At 42.5% G+C, this 15,133-nt stretch overlaps 1 protein-coding gene across 1 annotated transcript in view; it reads right to left on the reverse strand.

Annotated features, from left to right (window-relative positions):
* Window positions 1–4,306: 4,306 nt before the first annotated feature.
* Window positions 4,307–15,133, reverse strand: part of LOC140378284 (B-cell lymphoma/leukemia 11A-like) — a 32,613-nt gene continuing 21,786 nt past the window's right edge. Inside the window, exon 3 of the mRNA XM_072464055.1 lies at window positions 4,307–9,217. Within this exon, the coding sequence (XP_072320156.1) occupies window positions 7,245–9,217 (1,973 nt within the window). The 3' untranslated portion in view covers window positions 4,307–7,244. The remainder of the gene's footprint in view (window positions 9,218–15,133) is intronic.

Here is a 15,133-nt window from a genome sequence, read left to right on the forward strand (position 1 = left end):
AAAGCAATACTTCACAAGCGAGGTAACCTGTAATCTGTGCCAAGTTTTTTTTTTTTTTGCTGCCAGTCCCCGCACACATTGTCTCGCGGCGGGGCAGACTACCACTCAGATGTTGTGAGGGGGAGGGGAAGGAGGAAGAGAGGGAGGGGGTACTTGTGCTGTGATCCAGTTTACTATTTTGGCTAGCGCGCTTTCTTCTTGCTGTGTGGCCATGAGGGTGATCCGCCGCAGCAACAGCAGCCGGTAGTGAGTATGGGCAGAAACTGGCTGGATACTAGATGGAAAAACTTTGGAGGAAACGTGTAGTTATATGTCCCTGCACTTCAACTTGGGATGTCCCAGCTTGACCAAACTTCAACTTCAGCCACTATCCTCTTGGCCTCTCTCCCATCCCCCCTCGCTCTCCTCAGACAGACACAGCTACCCTCCTGGACGTTTCCTTTCTGTTGGCCTGCCCCAACAAAGGTGCTCAGTCATGTGAAACCTAATCTCCAGTCCCCCCAAAACCTCACCTTTGACCCCTTCAGTCTTCACAGAGCCAAAGGGGGAAGGGAGCTAGGGGGCAGGAAAGGGAGGCTTTTGGAAAAGGTCACATTCCCGAAGACACTGCTGTGTACCCACGTGTGTGTGTGTGTGTGTGCAGTCCATTATGTGGTTTCTGCTCCGGCATCAGCATGTGCGTTTGATTCGACAGGAGAAGAGAATCGACCGTGCTATCAACAGCTTTGTAAAAGTTGGAACGTCATGTTGGAGGGGATTTTACAATATATCAACCACAAGTACGACATTCAATATTTAGCTGGCCAATTGGTATGTTTAAAAGTCAAAATGAACCTAAAACTAAGACCCAGTCTACACCCAGAAGTAAGAAGGGTTTAGCTGAGAAAAATAAATACGGACAACTCACTCCAGCGCTCTAAACCAGAACAGGACTATATCCCAAATCATCAATTACTTTTTTGTGACCTAATGGCTTAGCTTTTATGTCCTTCCAGTTGCACTCAATTATGTAGCTCAGAGGTGTGGACTTGCAAGTCGTGTTAGACTTTGATGACTTGAGACTTGAGGTCATAAAATGGACTACGACTTGTGATTTGTGACTCGACATGGACCTGAAGACCAGAGACACAGGACTTGACTTGAACTTGGAGCCCTGTGACTTTAGATGACATGATGTTGCTCCTTCAAAAATGAATGTGTATCTTTATAGTCATTACCCATGTTTGATTTGAAAACACATCTTAACTATTTCTTTGTCTGTGACCAAGACATTTTTTAACAACAAAATATTTAAAAATATGAGCTATATTCAGTCATTTTTTGATTGATTGAAAGGACTTGAAACTCAAAGCACAGGCCATATAGACTTGACTTGAACTTGTGGGTCACAGATTTGGGACTTGCAAGGACTTTGTCTCAACTTTGGCTTGAGTGTGCAATGCTAAGGTGTCTTGCTGAAGGACAATGAGAGTGGGTAGAGTGAAGAATCCATATTAAACACCTGTTCTCCATCAATCCAAGTTTAACTTAAAACCTGAATATACATTTTGACGGACAGATTATGTTAACTTTAATTTATAGAAGCTGATGGTAATTGTCATGTTAGACAGAAATGAAAAAGTATTTCCCTATACTGTTTCCAGAATCCCTTCAACAGGGAATCTGTGAGGTTTCTTCTCCCAACAATCTTAACACTAAAACTTGATATTGTGTTGTCTTGTTGGTGAGGGAGCGCATTGAGCCCTGAAGCATTGCAGTCTAATAGACAAAACACAGACTTTGTTTTTCAGCCGGGCCAGACCTGTAAGTCTTGTCTGGGCAGCGCTCTCCTCTTCAAATGCGTGTGTGTATGAAGCGCATGTGTGTGTGCGTATGTGTGTGAGCGGGTGTCAGCTGTCCAGGGTGATTAGTGCTTTTATATTGTTCCAAAGAGGCCGGACGAACGAGGGCCCCTCTTCACTGCGCTCGCACAGCTGCAGTCTGCCTCTCAAGCTCGTCCCTTCCTCGCTGAACTGTAACATGGATAGGATGATGGGGAATCACCAAACTATCCAAGGAACAGGGACGCTAATTCCAGGTGGTATGACAAGGACCATGCCGATCTCTAGCTTTAGATAATTGTATTTTGCTGGACACAATCTCAGTGGAAATAGAGGAGATATTACTCATATACTGTGCACAGATTTGTCTCTTCTGGGGGTCTTCATTGCCAATTATCAGTTATTCAGTTTGCAGTTAATTACATTTTTTCTAGATCAGATACTGAATAACGAATTTAACCTGGACGTAAACTGTAAACTATGACTTGAGCAAGAACCAAACCAACTGTAGAACAGGAAAACCAGGATTTATCTCTCCACTCATTGTGCCAGTTTTGTTTAAGGTGGCAAAGTATTAGAGATAATAATCATAAACATGGACATAATATCTGTATTTAAGTTAAAAGCAAATTCCACCATAGATTTATATCCTGTTCTCAGTTAAATTTGATGTTATGGGTAAGGTGGTGATGTCAGTGTGAACGTACGCAGAATAGCTTTTAGAACAGGCCAGAGTTTCTTATGATTTACATGCAGAAAAAGTGAAATCGGGGAATGATTGTTCTTGGACAGGATTTCCCAGGTCTCCCTGCTTAAACACACAGGCAAGTCAACAAGACAACATTGACAGAGAAGGAAAGAGGAGGGGGTTTTATCTGTTTGTGAACTAGTTTCGATTAGCATAATGAACTAATAAATTATTGCCCTTCAACAAGGGATCTTTGTATCCCCCTAAGACAAGGCCGAAATTAATTTTACAAATGAGCAAAAGGACAGTTATTCAGAGGATGACGGGAGATTTAAAGCCCCACATAACAAACTTGTTTCACTTTGTTGAAAGAGTGGTGACTGTTGCCTTATGACTTAAGGCCATATGGCCACACAAGGAGAGGAGGAAAGGGGCAGAGGACGCAGGCAAAGTCCAGCAGTCTGTTATGGGAAAACTGTCTGCAATGCCTGGGTTGTTTTTTGGCTAGATTTGTAGCTGGCCATTGTTGCTCTCTTGACATTGAACTTGGAGCAGTGAGAGGGGGCTGGTTGGGTCTCAAACATTGGTCGTGTTTTGCTGTCTGCGCCTCTCTCTCCCCACACCCTCCCTGAGCACACAGAGCACCCCCCACTTCCTCACAACTCGCCTTTATCTTAACTGTCAACACCTGGCCCGAGCAGGAACCTCTCTGTATCTGTGAACTTTAATCTGGCCCCGCTCAGCAAACAGCGCCAGGCTTGGACAAGAGAGCCATTAGTCTGTCATGTCGCCCTCAGTGCCTCCACAACACACCAGGAAATGGAGAAGAGAGAGGGTCAAGCAAAAATAGAGGAAACAAATTGAAATGTAAAAAAGAATAATATAAAGTTGCATACATCTTGAAGGAGTAAGAACATACCAAAATAATAAAGTTACCTAACAACCCTCGTAAACAGTGTTTGTTGTAGAGTCTGACAGCAGCAGGAAGGAAAGAGAGTGTCCTGCAGGGGGTGAGACTCATGGTCCAGCATAGATGTGAGTTTAGCCAGGACCCTCCTGTCCCCCACCTCCTGCACCGAGTCCAGAGCACAGCCCAGGACGGAGCTGGACTTCTTGATGACTTTGTCCAGCTTCCTCCTCTCCCTCTCTGTGATGCTGCTGCTCCAGCAGGCCACACCTACAGGAGGGCTGATGCCACCACAGAGTCACTCCAACAGACCTGAGTCTCCTCAAGAGGTAGAGCCGACTCAGTCCGATGATGGCAGAGTCATTAGAGAACTTCTGTGAGTTTTCACTTAGGTCTGCAGTGTAGAGGGTGAAGAGAAAGGGTGTGAGGAAGGTGCCCTGGGGCCCCCCACACTGCTGGCCTGGGTGTCAGATACACAGTCCCGGGCTCTCACAAACTCGGGTCAGTTTGTGCGTTAGTCCAGGATCCACTCCGCCAGGTCATAGTCCACTTAGTGACGTCCATGTATATGTTTTGTTACCTTCCAAATTTGCTTTGTAGTCAAAAAAAGATTATACAGATGAATCTATAGTGCACTGTCCTAAATTGAATAAAAATGTTGTGTCCTAATGGAACCCCACTCTTAATTAACTGTAATATTATGCATGTCCTTGGGTTCGTAACTAAATACTAAATAATTAAATGTTAATTTTGGCCTAAAAACTGAAATAAATGATTTGTTTTCCAAAAGTTTAAGAGAGAGTAATGTCTGCAGTTGAAGCATGTGGAGACCTGACACCACTAAAGTAAGTAAGTAAGGCAAGAATAAAGAACAAAAACATTCAAAATATATGTGTAATACTTCTTTTATTTGAGACAAAATGGCTGAGTGACAGAATAATGCAGACAAGAGCTGAAAATAGAGTGGTATCTCCATAACGGAAAATAACAACATTAAAAAGTCAAGCAACAACTCATTAAGATTGGTCAATGACCTTTGGTCATCAAACTGAAAGCCATCTGAGTGACAAAAGGAGTGGCCTGGTTCAGCTGTGCTCCGTTCACAACAGAGGACCGTGTGTGTGTGTGTTATAATAAATAATGTCGACCAATGATCAGTCAACTTCAAGTTCAGGACAAACAGATCACAGGATGAAACAATGTACCACAAAATTATTCGCAATGACTCCGTACCAAAATGTCTTTGCTTGTTCAGAATATGCCTTGCATATGAGATGTACCATCATTAATTACAAAGCACCTTGGTTTGTTTGGCAAAGAAATAAAATGTAAACGAAAATCAAACCATTTTTAGATTGAAGATGAATCGATTGCATATGACAAAAGTGTGTTTTTTTTTGTCTGAATGGCTGGAATGTTTTAGGTGAACAGTACAAAGTTGGCTACCAAGAAAACCCAACAATAGCTTGTGATACTGCATATAAAATGGCAGGAGAGAAAAATATATATAAAACAAACTAAACGATATGTACAACCACCTGTTTTCCCCTGGTGGGGTCACTCCAGTGGGACTGCCTGAGGAGGCCATCACATGACCTCTCACCCCTGGAGATCGCCACGATTTATTTTCAAAAACATACGTATTTTCAAGCATACAAAGTATTCACACTATATTATCCTGCCAAATTAAGAAAATATACGGTGGCAGCTTGTTGGGTTTTTTTTTCACTACAGAAAAAAGGATACATTGAAACCTTGAAAGAGTACAGGCAAACAGTAAAAAATACAGGCTCCAACATAAATACTATAAGTGCCTACACTAGTGAACATTAATTTCAAATACCATTCTAAATACAGAAAGTAGACCATAAATGTGATGGACCATAGGAACAGACAAACGTGTGCAGTTTCCTACGTCTTTAAGTTCTCTCTATATATTCATATATCATAAATCTCTTCCAAATTCAAATTTTATGTTCAACCTGAAGACGTGTGTATAGTAAAGGCAAATAAAGATGAGACATGTTCATTACAATTCATTACACTGTGAGCAAGTCAAGGCCATCACCAAGACAAGAAAGAAAAACAGCACTAAACAATTAAAAAAAAAAACTTAAATAATGATCTCCCCTAAAACAGACGTTTTCAAATCCACAACAAAAAGTACCAAATAAAGTCAATTTGTTATTCTGTACTGAGCGCTTGATGTCTATGAAGCAGGATATTTTTATGGCGTTCCTGCATTATACCATCATAAGCCAAGCTGGGGTTGGCTCAAGACAAACATGGCTGGCAATAGTTTCAAGTCTTCTTTTTCTATGTTTTGTATTTTCAAATGTAAAAGTAATGACACCACACTAATCTGTCAGCATGAGCAGGATTTCCCTTGAGCGTCCAACTGTAAACTGGGAACATTAAACAGTGCACATATTTAATACCAGATGTAAACCTGGTGTTCATTTATACTCAACCGGCTGTACCTCCGATTAGAGAGACAGATACAGAGACAGGCAGAGTCACAAGTGCTATCATTAGTAATGACAGGGATGGAGATTCAATATCAACATGAGGACTAGAGCTTTGCTGCTCGAACACAAATGAATGGATGAAAGTTTCAAACTAAACTCATTTTTTGACATTTGAAGTGGATTAGATTATTTCCAATAGGATTCAATATAGGAGTTATTTAAAATTCCTAATACTAAAACAGTAAAAGTAAGCGCTATAAGGATATAACAATTGAATTGTAAAGACACCAGGTTACCCCACACCACCCACGACCCTGACCCTCAACCCGAGCCCACCCCCAAAGAAACGGTCTAGCTTAGAGCAACTATAACCCACTGTGTGGTCTTCAAGTGACTGCTGCACCAATGCTGATGGGGGCGACACATACATTATACGGAGCTAATAAAAACAAAACTTTAATTTTCAAAGAGAAAAATTAAGAGCTTCATGTTGGTTAAATGACTCGTTAAATGAGTAACCAATAGGAACGGTACACTTGCACCAAAATGAAAACCTTAAAGAAAAGTTAACTACATTTTTGAGCATGTAATATGCAAGCAAACATAAAGAGGAGCAATGAGTCAGGCAGAAGATGATTCAACAGAGAAAAGAGAAATCACTGTTTAGTTTGAGCTGGTTCTGTTGCTCTGCTCAGACACTGTATGTTGGACAGGTGCTTGATGCAAGGACCTGCTTTTCACATGTACAAAGTGGCCTGTATTAATATATAGCTGAAACTCTCGAGCTTATAGCAAAAAGGAGGGTTAGCTAATTCAGGTAAAGGCACTCTCAGTTGTCATTTCACACCATATTGTTCATGTCATTGCAGTTTTGAAGAAACAAGTATTTTATGGCGCTAGTACCTAGCATCTAATAGGCAGCCCAATTTCATATAAAGGTATATATATCTCAATCTTGCATTGAAAATCTTTTACAAAGAACGTTTTAGTGTGACCCTGCTTTTTGATGTTTTGACTTGACACTATCCAATATGTAAAACACAAAACTGTACATGATATGTAAAACAGTATGCACTGTATGCAGCATGGGTTCTCATAACTATTTTTTTGTTGAGGAAAACAAAAGAATCAACAGCTACACTAATATAACCAAACCCACCAGCCAAGGACAATTTCTCTCTAAGTAGCCAAAACACACTGAGCATGCTGTCCAGTTACAAAAAATACAAAACATGTAAATTATTGCACAATAGAAAGGCTCACTGTACTGCCCCATTGATGGATCATGCATTCAGCTTGTCCAATCTGGGACGTTAACGGGGAAGTATATGTCCAACCCTGTCGCCCACTCCCCTCTTTGTCTACTCAGACTTAATGTCATTAGCCAGAGGCCGGTCGCTGTGCCACTTCTTCATGTGTTTCTCCAGAGTGCTGTAGACACTGAAAGGCATGTGGCAGATTTCACATTTGTACACATCTTTACCCATCTGTCCGTGGGTCTTCATGTGGCGCGTGAGCTTGGAACTCTGAGCACAGGCATAACTGCACAGTTCACACTTGTACGGCCGCTCTCCCGTGTGACTGCGCCTGTGCACTGTCAAGTTACTGCAGTTTTTAAAGACTTTGCCACAAAATTCACAAGTGTCACTGCGGCGACCATCTTTTGAGCTGGGCCTGCAGTTTCCACTGCCCCCGTGGGGCGTGCTGGCCCCACTGCCTGTGCCGCTGCGTCCTGAAGTGACACGCTCCCCATCCAGCTCACCAGGGGGAGTAGAGAACCGCAGACTGCCGTTCTCCGATGAGTGCTCGGAAGAAGAGGCAAAGGGCGATTGTCTTGAGTCCCCCCCTGAAAAGCTAAGGAAGGGGTCTTTGAGTTGTCTGGAGGCAGCGTATCCCGCTAACCACTGGGAGTAGACATTGTCGGTGTTGGGGATGGTGGGGGTGGGTGGGTCAATGTCTTTCTCCACTTTGATGCGTTTAGACAGAGGACTGAGAGAGCCAGGACTCACGCCTCCTAACAGTTTACGTGAAATACTTTCAACTGTTATTGGCCCAATTCCGTTCATGGGAGTAGTGGCTCCGTCCTCAGCCCGGTCAGACTCCATGGCTGAGTCCTCGTCTACCGGGTCCCGCAATGAGTTCCTGCGATGAGGGTGCAGAGCTTCACTGTTCTGGTGGTGCCGGGCCCCCTCCAGTCTCAGGGTGAACCGGTAGTCGTTTCTGTCATCACTTTCAGCAACACGTGGCTTACTCTCCATCTCGTCTTCCTCCTCCTCTTCTTCCTCCTCCTCTTCTTCCTCCTCCTCCTCTTCCTCCTCCTCTTCCTCCTCCTCCTCCTCCTCGTTTTCTCCATTCTCTGCAATCAAACCGTTGTTTTCATGCTTAAACTTGGCCACCACAGACTTGAGTGCATCTGTAGCACTGTTCATAATGTCACTGGTGCCGGGCTCAGGTGAACTGGTGGCAGACAGACCATCCTCAGACTTGGCATTCATCAGGGACTTGTTCTGGCAGTGGGTTTTCATGTGCCTCTTCAGTTTGCTGGCTTGGGTGCAGGCATGGTTACACAAGTGACACTTGAAGGGCTTCTCCCCAGTGTGGCTACGTCGGTGAACAATTAGGTTACTCTGGAACTTAAATGTCTTTCCACAAAACTCACAAGACTTCGCCTTTAGGGGAGTACCTGGTTGGACAGCATTGGAGCTGGCGTTGGGGGTGGAGTGGGATCCAGAAGGAGACTGCGAGGTGGACAGAGGAGGTGTGGCTGAGAACGGAGGCTTGGACCCAGGCTGGAAAGGTAAAAGACGTTGCATAGGGTTAGGTCTGTTTGGGGAAAGAGGTGGAGAAGCGCCGGCTGCGTTTCCAGCCAGCTCTCGCAGACGTCTGGAAAAGTCCATGGTTTGAGGAGGCTCGAGGGGCACAGAGTTTAGCCTCATTACTCTGTCGAAGGCGCTAGGATGGTGAGTGGCCAGTGCCAGGTCATCAGGGCTCAGGTGATGTCGAGGAGGAGGGCTGAATAAAGGTGGAGTTCTGGGGTAACGTCCCTCTCGAGGGGTGGAGGCAGAGTCCCGTCCTGAACCAGAACCTGGCATCCTCAGCAGACTGTACGGACTGCCTTCAGCCAAGTGGACAGCATGCATGGGAGGCTGAGATGAGGCACAGTCACCCCCCATCCCAGGAGCGGTGGCCACGCGTGGAGTGAGTGGGCTCCCTGGCTCACTCTCCAGGTAGATCCGAAAACCATGAGTGTTCTGTGCATGTTGGAGCAGGAACCAGGCACTGGTGAAGGGCTGCTTACACGTGGTGCAAGTGTAACTGCTGGGTTCATCTTTATCTGTGGGGCAAGAACACACAGAAGATATGTGTTATTTATTGTGACATTAAATGTTGTAATGTTCAGGTGTTTAGTATGACAAAAATACCTTTTTAGTATGTCTATATTTTTATTCAAATCAATATTCTATTCCATGTTATACCTCTTGCTTAAACACACATGCACAGTAAGTTATGTTTTATATTAAAAACAACCCCAACATAAGATTGAAAATAGCCAATTTGTCAGTGAGAGGGAAAGACTCACATAATTGCCTTTGAATGGCACTTATAAAGTGACCTGAGATTTGCCTCACAATGCCCACCTAATCTCATTAAACGCAGTCTTCCCTTTCTGGCACCTTGTTTACAGAATCAGAGAGGCTGAAGTGGGAAAAGTATCTGATACTGCATATTAATAGGGGGAGTTACATGTTAATAAATTGTCGAAGCATTTATCGTCAAAAACAGTAACGTCAAAAAAGACCTAAACTGTGTACTTATTGGTTAAATAAATATTGGTGTGTGCGTGTGTGTGTGTGTGTGTGTGTGTGTGCGTGCGTGCGTGCGTGTGCGTGTGTGCGTGTGTGTGCGTGCGTGCGTGTGCGTGCGTGTGTGTGTGTGTGTGTGTGTGTGTGCGTGTGTGTGCGTGTGTGTGCGTGCGTGCGTGTGTGTGTGTGTGTGTGTGTGCGTGCGTGCGTGTGTGTGTGTGTGCGTGTGCGTGCCTGCGTGCGTGTGTGTGTGTGTGTGTGCGTGCGTGCGTGTGTGTGTGTGTGTGTGCGTGTGGGAGGTTCGCAAAATGCATTTCAAGCATTACTTTTCTATTTCTGATATTTCATGCTTTATGGATTTATTTAAATCCTCTCGGGTGAATAGAAAAGGGGAAGGGGAAAGCAGAAGTGAGATATATGCAAAATACGAAGCATCCGTCACTTGCAAATGTGCTCCCTCTTTCATCTCTGGGCTTTATTATCCTTTCTTCTTTCTATTTCACTGGAGGGCATTTTTCTCGAGACATTTGTACACTGCACCTAAACCGGAGCTGCAGCGAGGAGGCAGCGCCAGCAGATTGTGTTTGTGTATGCACAATGCCTACAACACTAGATGGACAGCCGTGCATGTTTAAAGGCGGCGATGGCGAAAAGACAAAGAGGTGAAGACGCGGTATAGATGCTGAGGTCTGAAAATGGAGGAGTAGCAGATGAGCTGTCTACTGTTGTGCGCTTGTCCTTTCCATTGAGTGTCCACAGCCCCCTCCGAACCATCTTACTTAAAGACCAAATCGCAGCATAAAATGTGCACCCAATCAAATCTCCGCAAACCTTTTTCTCTTGACTGAAAAGAGTTGGAAGGGGGGTGTATACTAGTAAATTATGGATCATTACAATCTGCAAAAATTACAGTTAATTGCTGCCACCTGCAAGGGGCTTTGACCCACTATGGAATTTTTCCATCATAAAAAAGCCATTTGTCCGTACACGTTTTTGGTCTTGGTTTTCATAAGCACAAATAAAATGTGCCCACTACATTGGCTTTAGTTCAGTGTGTACAATACCATTATGCATGTGCTTAGAGGCTTGTTTCGCTCATAAAACTGCAATAATCACGCCCTTTCTCTTTTCATTTCTTCCTGTACACATTTCCTCGTCTTAATGGGCAGAAACAAAACACATACATATAAAGTGCAATACAGACTTTTTAGTTTTTGTATTTTGTAAAAGAGAAGTGAGAGATGCCAAAGGGGCAAACAGCTGTGTCCGTCAGAGAGAAGAAAGCACCAAGGCATTATGGAAGAAAAAGAAGTCGAAAGAGTGAATGAAGTGTAGCGTGAAGGAGACACTTCCTAATGACAACCTACCACATGTTTGAAGGATGCCACTGCCACCAAACAGCACTTCAAAGGCACTAGTCGATTCATTTTCTTACGTATCAAAAGCAGAGTGACCGCTTCTGTGTAATCACGTCCCATCTCCGGGCATTTGGCTAACTGTCCTCATGCCAAAGCAGAGGCAATAATTGTTATTCCTTTCCTGACAGGGGACAGGCTGATGGGCATCTACAGCCTGACCAAAGGATGCCCACTTTCACAACAATGCCAGAGAAGATATCTAAATAAGCCCACTATTGTCTGTAATAGCTATCCTCAAAGGAACGGAGAGACAGTTTTCCAAAGGCGAAAAAGACATTCTGACAAAGCGTTTGATGCTCTTGAAGGTTTTTTTTTTTTTCTTCCAGAGAGCAAAGAAAAAGAAAGAGTGATCTTGTACAAACTAGTCTGTCCTCTAATGGAATAAAGGACATCCACATGGTCTGGCCTTCCTGTTCTATAGTTCCCCTTTCTATGGCAAGTTTGAGCGCTAGGCCTAATGCTAGATCTCTAGGTTCCTTTGAAATAGGATCAGCAGTGACGAGAAGCCACAATGACAACCCGGCTGCCATTTCAGAGGGATGACTGAAAGAAGGGACTTTAGGGGAAGAGAGAGTATTGCAGGAGGTAGAGAAAAGCGGAGACCGAAGAGGACAGAGCTGATGGGGGATTCCTCTGTTGGAGAAAAGTAAAGACTCGGATAATCAGAACAGAGGGAAGACACGCAGCAGAGAATAGTAAAGGAATAGGGGGTTATAAAGACTTGTTCAAAGCCATTTCAGCACATTGCGGCACAAAGCGAAGCAGGGGGAGGCTATTACAGTGGCTAACAGAGAGAGATGTCAGGCAGAGAGAATATGATCTGGGTAGTGAGGAGAAAAGCTCACAAAAATCACAGGCAGACTCACAAAGGTCCTGAATCCATATAGGGTAGTACTCTGTAAGTTTATAACAGCACGGTCAAAGTGTTTGTCAAAGTTAAATTAGAAAGATAAATTATCCACTAATATAAAAATTTGAGTTTATTATTTATAGTGGCTCTTGCTTTGTATATATATTTGTTTTTAAATGTAATTGTGTGTAAGTGTGTTTGTTAAATGTTATTATTTGTTTTATTGGAATTGTCTGTATATCTTGTCTGTTTTCCTTTTTTGTTGTGTTAACAAGGCGCTCTTGCAAATTATAGCTTGCTCTCAAGGGCCCTTCCTATATAAATATAGGTTATAATAATAGTAAAAAAAATACTGCAAAGAGCGGATTTTTTTTTTAGGAAAAAAGTTACGTTGTAAACTTTTCTGCACTTTTGTGATTCATTATACAGACTTCACATTTGTCTAATAAGTGAAAACATGTTTTAACACATTTATGTTGGATTGACATAATATAGTGGGACTATTGCTATCGAGATACTAAGAAAATATATATTGAGACATTTTTTACTCAATATCGCCCACCTCTACTCACTAACACTAGTCAAGTGTTAAACAACAATCAAACAACTTTTTTTGAACAAACTTAACAAACTTCCTTGACCTTCATGTTTTGGTTTGTCCTTGAGCAGCCCATAACCCTTATATGTGGCTCTCTGTGATATTGGTCATTTAGCTAATGGAGGAACAAGCTAACAGGATTAGCTCGTGGTTCTTCCAACAGAAGAAGACGTGAAAAGGACAACACAAGGGGCGCACACAGGGGGACGCAGGATGTCACTATCCGTGCAAATATATCGGTCGCCCTGTGGCTCCCTCACACTACCTGAGAGATGATTATGCTAATAGCAGGTCTTTGCCAATATTCATAAGTGTTTATAGGTGTTGTACTGAGTGCTTTGGGAGGATGGAGGCTTGTCAATAGGATGGCTTTTGAGGATGCCTGGACCGCAACTGCAGTTAATGTGATTACGGCCCTATTTATGTCATTAGGGTATTCACAGTCAGGGATTGGACAGAGGTGAAGGATGAACGCAGGGGCTGGAGGAGAGGCAAGGGCTGGAGACAAGGCTGCACTTGATACAGACGGTAATGGTGAAGAAATTATAAAAGGGACTAAGTGGCTAAAGAGTGGCGCTACTCAGGACTGTGCAGTGTTCAGTGTTGAACAATTTGAATAATAATGATTTATTTTTTAAAAGCTTACATCACAAAAAAGTCACCTCAAAAGGTTGTACAGAAATGCAAAGTCACGACATAACAAGGAAGTACTCAATTTTAAAACATTCGTAAAAAAAATCAAAGTACCACGTATAAAAGTCTATTTTATATTAGATTTAGAGTAGGTGTTTGATGCTATTAAAGAGTAAAATGTGGTGATCTTCATAAAGAACTGATCATTTTCTGAATGTTTCCAGCTTTTTATATGTTTATTATTGTTTGTTCAAAGCCAGGACTTGACCTCAAAACCATCACGCAGGATGTCACCATGAATATGCTAAAATAACCCCTAAAACCATCCAGAAAGTACTTTTTTAGCCCTTTTCAAAAATATAGTGGAGTAGAAAGAACTGATACATGCTATCAGATGTAGTGAAGGAGAAGTATTAATTGTGAAATGTACTTAATACATACTAAAGGTTACAGTACGTTTACTTTTGTACTAGTTACTTTCCACCGATGCATTTCATTATATCAAGTTGCTCAAACTGTGCATAAACCTCCTTTAATTTTGATTGTAAATTGCACCTGATACCCATCTTTTCCACAATTTGGGTTAGGACTGACCACAATAAGCTTCCCCAAAGTGGCCTGTCAACTGATAATGCAATATTTAGATAAATAAATCTTGTTCTTGAGACAAAGCCGGTTGTTGGAAATACGGTTTACTGCACAAAGGGCAAGCAATAGAGAACAGGCCTAAATAACCTTTTGCTAGTTCCCAGTGTGGACCCCGGGCCTGTACAGCTCTGGCTAGTGTTTGAGTTAAACATTGCGCAATTGGATGAAGCTGACCACTATTACTGCACAAACTGTACAGGGAGACACTAAGTAGAAGTGCAGGCAAAGAGGAGGGGGGCAGATCTGCTGATAAAGACAGTGGTGGTCTTTAGGCGACTGTGCCCAGAATAAAGTACATTTCTGGCTGTAGCTTTGTCTCCAATTGGACTTTCTGACTTCTTACGTTTCCTGTTCCCTTCTCCTTGTACTGAAAGTCGATAAGAGCAACAGTGGAATGTAGGAGTCCACCTGAACCGCTAAGGAGCCATTACTGAGGTGTAAATGAATGCATTCTCCCAACACAATAGACAAACACTGTGTCTTTGTATGCTTGACCCAGATGTTTTGCAATATAGTCTTCTATGTAAAGTATGAATAGCACAGTTAGAGACCATTTATGGGAAAATCTGTTTCATGTGACAAATGTGAAATATTATGGTGAGCTATCAACCATAATTGATGTGAATGTAACTTATTTTTTTGAACATGTTATGTTCACTGACACAATGTAATTTTCCTGGAGCAGGAACCTTCACACACATTTTAAGGAAAATAAATGGCATGAACAATTCATAATTAATAGTTTGTAAAGAATGAGTCAGGCTCAATTAAGGGGTTAAGGTTTAAAATCAGGGTTGGTGTATTAATTTAAAAAATACTAAGCCTGAATCATTCTTAATAAACATTTGTTTATGATTTAAGTCTTGGTTTATGCTTTAATAAGAGATATTTTAGTTTTGCCTAGCTTTTATTTTCTAGTATATTTAATGCAGTGTGGTCAAACTGTGTTGGACTTGAGCGTATGTAAACATATAACACATAAGCAACTATCAATTAATAATCATGTGTGCTTTGTGTTTGCTTTTCTGTGTAACCCGCTTCTCTTTGATGTTTTCTCAAATAAACTGCGTTTGAACTGACCATCATATTGTGTATGCATTCTTCCATTTTCACTGACCGCATCTGGACACTTTGTGCTTGGCTGCAGACCTCACAATAATCCAGGCCAGTTGTGTTTTACATGTAGATCATTATTTCCTCTGTGCTTAGACCAGCAACACTGGGAGTCCGTATTCTTGTTGTTTCTCATCCCAACTAATGGTACAGTGAAGAGACCTCTGGGTATCTAAGCATAACCAGT

Source organism: Eucyclogobius newberryi, unplaced genomic scaffold, assembly GCF_026437365.1.
Source record: "Eucyclogobius newberryi isolate DKJ021-1_F unplaced genomic scaffold, fEucNew1.0.hap1 SCAF_4, whole genome shotgun sequence".
Lineage (NCBI taxonomy): Eukaryota > Metazoa > Chordata > Actinopteri > Gobiiformes > Gobiidae > Eucyclogobius > Eucyclogobius newberryi.